General features: G+C 36.2%; 1 protein-coding gene across 1 annotated transcript; it reads right to left on the minus strand.

The window, feature by feature from the left end:
• Positions 1 to 1,055: 1,055 nt before the first annotated feature.
• On the minus strand, positions 1,056 to 5,894 carry LOC143618075 (cysteine-tryptophan domain-containing zinc finger protein 7-like). Its single transcript, XM_077090408.1, has 9 exons — positions 5,548 to 5,894; positions 5,055 to 5,127; positions 4,859 to 4,983; positions 4,463 to 4,783; positions 3,368 to 4,380; positions 3,032 to 3,288; positions 1,614 to 2,956; positions 1,374 to 1,531; positions 1,056 to 1,286 (listed from the first exon to the last, which is right to left on the minus strand). The coding sequence occupies exons 1-9, from the start codon at positions 5,611 to 5,613 to the stop codon at positions 1,097 to 1,099; spliced, it is 3,546 nt and encodes a 1,181-aa protein (XP_076946523.1). The 5' UTR covers positions 5,614 to 5,894; the 3' UTR covers positions 1,056 to 1,096.
• Between the last annotated feature and the right edge of the window lie 1,534 nt (positions 5,895 to 7,428).

Here is a 7,428-nt window from a genome sequence, read left to right on the forward strand (position 1 = left end):
AATTATCATATGATTTCTCAATTTATAAAAAGTACACAAAAAAAGTCACTATACTAATGTTTATTAAAGTCCTCCTTAAACTTGTCTAAAATGCAAGTACTTGTGAATTATTTTAATCTAACTACATTAAGTTAATCAAAATATGACAAAGTGTCATCATCATCATCATCGTACTCAGTAAATCCCACCAATAGCAAAGCTATGGTAGGGTCTGAGAAGGGTAGGATGTAGACAACCTTACCTCTACCCCGAAGGAATAGAGAGGCTGCTTTCAGTGAGACCCCCGGCTCGATAGTAGTTTTGCATCAAGCCTTAGACATAAGGCACATAACACTCAACCATTGGGACACCCACTGATTGGTGCATGTACCATTGTCTTTCGGCTATCAACGCCACCACATGATGCTTGATTAACCTTCCACCACTTTTAACGTTATTTCACGAAATTAGTAAAAATAACGTCAAAGTTAGTGCAATTTCACTTTTGCCCACCCGATGGACCACGCATATATACATTATATGCGCGCACCGCAACCAAGGCGAAAATATGACAAAGTGTAATTCAACATTTTTGCAAATACACACTGAGACACACACTATAGGATGAGGACAAAAAGCCGATTTTACATAAAAGATGTAGAAAGGAAAAGTAGGAATGGTTCTTTAAATTTTTAGGCATGGTGTTTTAAATTCCATGATGTTTTAAATTTTAAAAAATAGAAAACCATGGCTAAAAACTGTTTTCACACTTTTTAGGCAAAATTAACTTTTCAACCTAACCCGAGACCACCACACACACGTGCCATGGTGACTCACCTGCATAATTAACAAGTCATTATTAAGAAAAAAAATCCAAAGTAAATGCAATTTAGACAAGTTTAGGACTTTACTTACAACAATTAGTTTAGTGACTTTTATGTACCTTTTTACAAGTTGAAAGACTTTAAAAATACCAAAAATAGGTTTAAAGTCTTTTCGTAAAAAATAAAAAATTACAGTGATTTTTGTTAAAAAAAGGATTAGGTTGAGGTACATTTCATAATGAAAACAAAAAATGAGCTGTCCCATATAAGCATATAGTATTTTTCTTGTATCATCAAGTCGTCGATATAACAATGCAAAAATTGGGCATACCTTGAGTAACCATTTGCATACTTGTTTGCAAGTCTTGCCTAGTCAGCAAACTCTTGCAATAGACTATCCGCATATATGTTACTTCCATGCATTTATAGGCCAGTGATGCTGCAGCAAATTCTTTTCGTTTCTCATACTCTTGAGCACAAATTCTGCACGTTTTCAAAATCAAAAGTTACTGGTTAAACAATGGTATCTAACATCATTGATTATTTAATTAATATTTAAGTTGAACTTACTTAGAAAGTTTGGCAGAAGTGGTGTAACCACTAACCGGATCCACTCCTTTCGATTTGCTGATGTCAGCAGTGCAGGTCTCCAGAAGCGAAGAAGCATAAAGAAACTTCAAAGAGGAGTCAAAGTATGCGTCGTTACACTCATAATCAAATCCAGAAATCTGCATAAGTTACAAAAGAATAACTTACATAAAAATCATACAAATAAGTTAAAAGAAAAAAAAACATGAAAACTATACAAACCTTTAAACGGTCGGCATAGTCCTTTGACTCCTCAGCTCTTCTAAAGGGAGTCAAAGCAGATTGACCAGAAGAATACTCCTTCAAAAAGCTAATAACACTCAGATCGTTTATAGCATTCTGATTAGCAGCATCTCCAGGATGTTTCATAACCTTTGACTTATTTTGACCAGAACTGTCAACTGCTTGTAACTCAACCATTGGCTCTACGGGGTCCTTTACATTTGAAATATCACCCGCTTTTACCTTTTTTATATCTTTTTTAACAGTTGGATTCATTTCTGGGCTGTCCATATCACGCGATTTTTCTTCAGATCCAGCATGCTTCAGATCTACTTCAACCCTTCTCATCTTATTAGGTTGACCAGTCAACGGATCAGTCAATGCCCTTACCATTGTTCTTTGAGAATTTGATCTTTGATCTTTATCTTTAACACCATTAGCATCTCCTTTCGTGCTCATAATCTTTGAGGCTTCTTTATGTTTTACATCAACTTTGCCACCACTTCTTTGACTTGTATCAATATCTTTTCTTGGAATTTCAGCCCTAGCATGAGCTTTTCTTGGAATGGTTTTTCCAGAAGCAGGTGAATTATTGTAAGGATTAGGAGCACTAATGGAAAACGACGAAACCGACCCTACTGGTGACCCTTTTCGTTCTTGCAAACTAGCCCTCCTAGAAGAACCAGATATCTTTGAAGAACTTGAAGTTGTAATCTTTTCTCTATGCTGCTGACTGTTTTCATGTCTTGTGTCAACTGAATTCTCTTTACTAGTTGATAACTTAATTTTCATTGTTTTTCCTTTAACAAAAGACATGTCATCAGCAGACTCCTTCACCCCGGTCTTTAATCTCTTATCTTTCATTTTTATTCTATCTTCACTGCTTTCCAAAGTGTTTGCATAAGGTTGACTTTGACTTTCCTGCCAATCTTTCAACTTCCTTTTCTTTGCGGGAATCTCCACCTTTTTATCCAATAATTTTTCGTGACTTGTGTCAACTGAATTCTCTTTAGTAACTGATAATTTGATTTTCATTGTTTTTCCTTTGTAAAAGGACACATCATCAGTGGACTCCTTTACCTCAGTCCTCAATCTTTTATCTTTCAGTTTTATTCTATCTTCACTGCTTTCCAAAGTGTTTGCATAAGGTTGACTTTGACTTTCCTGCCAGTCTTTTAACTTCCTTTTCTTTGCAGGAACTTCCACTTTTTTATCAAATGGCTCACTCTTCATGGAACCTGGTGTGTCTTCAGTATGAATCTTGACTGAAACTACCAGCTTGTCCTTAGTCTCATGCTGATCAGACCATGTCTTGTTTTTTAACCTTTTAGCCTTCACAACATCTGCAAACATATTCAAAAAGAAATTTAATACTTTCACATAATCATTATCACGTTTAGCAACAGCTGGATATATACCATTTTTCTCGACCAAGGGTTGGTTGGTTTCAATCAAAATGGAGCTGCTGCCTTCAGGTTTGGACTTAATCTTTTTAATTTTATTAGTCATGGTCTCAGAATTCACATTTGAGTTTGTATGGTCAGAATACCCAGTATCACCCCTACTAGCATTATATTGAAGACAGTTCTGATTCTGAGAAATTAACTGAAGGTTCATTTCCTGAACTGCCCTTGTGGTTTCATCCTCACTGATATCACAATGATTCCTTCCAGGCCTACACAATAATATAAACTACTTATCTTTTTTCCTGAAAAACTTATAACATAACATAAAAGACAGTAAAAAGAACTTACAGCCATGTTGACATGCTACACAGCCACTTATCAGGCAGATTATCAGGCTCAATACCAATTGGCAGGAGTCGCCACTTTTCACAACGATCACATCCTACCCAATTGTCTGGAGGGACTGCGGGGCCCAATTCTATTTGCTGAGAGACTGACACCTCAGCAAGAGGGGCTGCGGGACCCACTTCTGTTTGCTGAGGGACTGCCACCTCAGAGGGAATTTCATTCCTCCCAACATTTGCTACTTCTAACGCTCTATGTTCGGTGTCAAATATATCTTTATAGCTATTGCGTACCTCTACAATATCTTTTAAAGCACTTTTCTTGTTTTTCATTGATCCAGGGAGACTAGACCTCAAGATTTCTTTTGTTTGAACATCTTTTAACTTATTTTTTCTTTCAGATGGTAATTTTGCAATATTTTTAGGTAGTTTCACTTCCTGCGGTTCATGTTTAGGAGCATCAGGGTTGTTTTTACAAGCAATCTGTCTGATTCCCCTTGAATCAAGTGAAAGCTTTTTGACATTTTTCTGTTTAAAGCTTTCATCTGACTCTTTTCTTGTAAAATCAGGGTCAGATAACAGTTCTTTTTGTGTTTCTCTTTTCTTTAGAGGTACGTCTTTCTTGGCCACTCGATTTGGTTCAGATATTACAGAATCAGATAAAATCTTTTTGACATTTTTCTGCTCACAGCTTTCGGGGCCAAAAGATAGGACGTTTATCAGTTCCTTTCTTGTTTCTCGTTTCTTTAAAGGTACGTCTTTCTTAGCTTCTCGTTTTGCTTCAGGTATTGTAGAGTCAGACGACAGATTGACTTTCAAACCACTGGTCAAACCCTGTTTACAGTCAACAGATTCTGTTTTTATACTTTTATCTGAAACTGGAGCCTTGTCATCCTCAACAACTGAGAAACTTGTCTTTCTCTCAACAACCGGTTTGACCTTAACTTTTAAACATATTAGGCTCTCATTTAGTGGTGAAACCAGCTTGTTTCCAGGAACAAAGATAGATGTCATATCCTACAACATGGTAAACAAAAAAATTATTGAAAGATTAACAACAATCACGAAACAAGAGTATGATAAACATAATCAAACTTACTCCAAGTATGCCACCAGGAGAGTTAAACAGGGCATCACGAGATTCGTTTGGCGGACCACCACTATCCTCAACATTGTTGCCCGTTGAGGAAGATGGAGTAAGAAGTCCAAGACCAACTTTAATCCGTACCTTTAGTGATCTATGCTCAGTTGGATTTACCAAATTACTTCTAGGGGTTTCCCTTTTAATAAAACATGTATCTTTGCTTGCCGTGTCATCAGCAGATGACACATTTTGATCAACACATACATCTTTGTGCTGGGATGCAGCTGGCTTAACAGGATCGGCAAATGTCACTGGATTTAAGGCAGTAGGAGCACCCTAAATGGTAACCCAAGTTTCAATAAAAATGAAAACAAAATAACCAAAATATATTGCTATTTGTATACGATATACCTCCAAACGGAAACTATTAAGTGGACTTGGTTTATTGGGATTCGGACCCTTGCTATGAGAATGATGGACCGGTGGAGGAAGCTTATATGAGGGTAAAAACGACCCGTACCCACCGTATCTTGGCCCTGCCAAGAAATTAGTTATAGGGTTGTCCCGTCACTTTTCAGATAGAACAGTTCTGTTATGGGTGGCTTACCCAATGATTCTGCAGAACGGCTGCCTTCAAACTCTTTCTGAAAATGACCCAATGCACGTTGAAGCCTCTCGTCCTAAAAGAACCAGAAACTTATATGTTACTAGTGATTGTGTATTAAGAATACATTAAGAAATTACGATCCAGATTGTGCAGACAACACACACAATCAGATTCAATTCACAAAGGGTTGAAAATCAACACCATAGGTGGGAGAATGAAACAACACAAGCTTCATCTCATAGTAATTTTCAAGTCGAGTAAGACCAACCATTGAAGAATGAGCAATACAACATACATTTACAGAATAAACTATCCCACATTTACATTCACATGAAGCTTGAATTACAGCTTATTATTCGTTACATTCTGTTCTCAAAGCCAGTAACCATACACAACTCTCAATTTAACAAACCACAAATACTTACCAGCAACAGTAATCACTATCAAGTTCCAACAGTTTTATTATTAGCGCATAATAATATAAAACTCTTACAATGTAAGAGAGAGCTGTATCCGGGTCAATACGAGCCGCTCCATCTTCAACTTCAGTCTCCGCCATCTCTAACCACCAAACCCTACCCCTAAGCCCAAAACCCTAACGGCGTATCCTAAAATCCAACATAATTGATCACACAACACACATTATCACAAACAACTTGGATATATAACAGCCTACACCAAACAATTAACTTAAAAACCTACAAATTCGTCCGAAGTGTTGGAAAACCCTAAATTGAACCTATATGATCGAAATTAACAACGGAAGAACGATTGACGTGTATGTGTGTGTGATAATGATTACATAAGTTTGGTTCGTTTGAGTGTTGGTTAGAGATGAATGAATGAATGAATCGGTGCAGCAGATGATCGAAGAAGAAGAAGAAGAAGAAGAAGAATAAGAAGAATTTGATTTTGTGATTTGCGGAAATTGGTTTTGATTTTGATTTTGGTTTTATTACATTTGTTGAGGTCTTACAGAATGAGAGGGAGAGGGGTATTTTGGGTTTTTTGTTTTCAAATCTTATTATTATTATTTTGCTTTCTTCAAGTGTCTACTTGGGCCTAAAGAAAAAGGTTGTAAAACAATAAAAACATTCGCATGTTGATTATTTATTAATACTAGTTGCGTGCCCGCGCGATGCGGCGAGGTTGCACGCAAACATGACATTGGATGCGTAACCGGTGTTACTGTTACTGTTTCTGTATGTGCGTGACTTAACAATAGTATGCGCATAATACGACGATAGTATGCTCGTATTGCGGCATTGGAATCTTAACCGGTGTTAGTAAGCACGTCACACAACGATTGTGCATGCTCAGTCAGGTGTTGGTGTGTACGTAACGCTACATTGAACTCGTTTTGACCCACAACCTGTTCCGCTTAACAATGTTCTAACCGAAATTCGTATGACTTGACCCCTTTCAAGTTTCAACCAAAACTCGTCCCGACCCAAACCAAATTAACCTTTTTGTATCGACTCATTCCAACCTTAACCTGTTAAACCCATGACCCGAACGACCGAAACCGCCCGATTCGTTTGTCGGTCTTTAATGGTAATCACGTAACATGTTTAGTTTTTAATATGAAAAAACTATAGCAATATCATATGCAAATTAAAGAGAATAAAATACTCATTTTTATGGTATACTGTTTTTAAAAAAAATATTAACGTGTGAAAAAGTTATAAACGTTTAAACGTCGTCAAGGTAGTTGGTTTAAAATAAAGGGTATATATGTAACTATTATATAACTTAAGAAAATGTGATTAAAGTTAATGGACCAAACTTGTAATTTTTTAATAAATTAAAAATAAACCATACATGATTTTGGTTATGCTAAAAGACAAAATTGTCAAAATACAAAATTGCCCCTAAAATGCCTTAATCTTGTGCATTATAGTTTGTACTAAAAGCAATAAGTTTGGTACCTCTTAAAAATTAAGAGGTCCCTCACTCCTGCTTTATATATAGTATAGATAAGAATGAATGTCTAATTTAGTATAAGTTTTCATAACTTGGAATGTGATTTGTAATCAGAAAATGTTAAGAATGAATACTTATGTACTTCATCAAATTATTATCAAATTATAATAAAATTAAGATTATGTTAAAAATAATTGTTGACATTACCTATGCACGTTATCTTTTTCCCAACTCATTTGCTAACCTCCTTGTTCCCTGTGTTAATGGAGTGGAGTTGTTGCTCCCTCGACGTGTCGACATTCATCACGCTTTTGTCAACCGATGTTGTAGTGATCCACGGTCGCTTCTATTTGTACTTCATTATTTGATAAATTTATATTTGATTGCGTAAACCTAATTGGCAAGTTAATTAGGAATAACAAATTCTAGAAATCGCAAAGTTGGATTGAGA

The sequence above is a fragment of the Bidens hawaiensis genome, unplaced genomic scaffold (assembly GCF_021521415.1).
Source record: "Bidens hawaiensis isolate Kalapana, Puna unplaced genomic scaffold, B.hawaiensis_p1.1 tig00062822_1, whole genome shotgun sequence".
NCBI classification, from domain to species: domain Eukaryota; kingdom Viridiplantae; phylum Streptophyta; class Magnoliopsida; order Asterales; family Asteraceae; genus Bidens; species Bidens hawaiensis.

Bases quoted from the DNA above. Each gene is read 5' to 3' on its own strand.
- LOC143618075 (XM_077090408.1), bottom strand. From the start codon at position 5,613: ATGGCGGAGACTGAAGTTGAAGATGGAGCGGCTCGTATTGACCCGGAT. The intron at 1,532-1,613 runs GTTTGTATAGTT...TAACTTATGCAG, and splicing joins ACTATGCCGACCGTTTAAAG to ATTTCTGGATTTGATTATGA. The intron at 1,287-1,373 runs GTAAGTTCAACT...GAAAACGTGCAG, and splicing joins ACTTCTGCCAAACTTTCTAA to AATTTGTGCTCAAGAGTATG.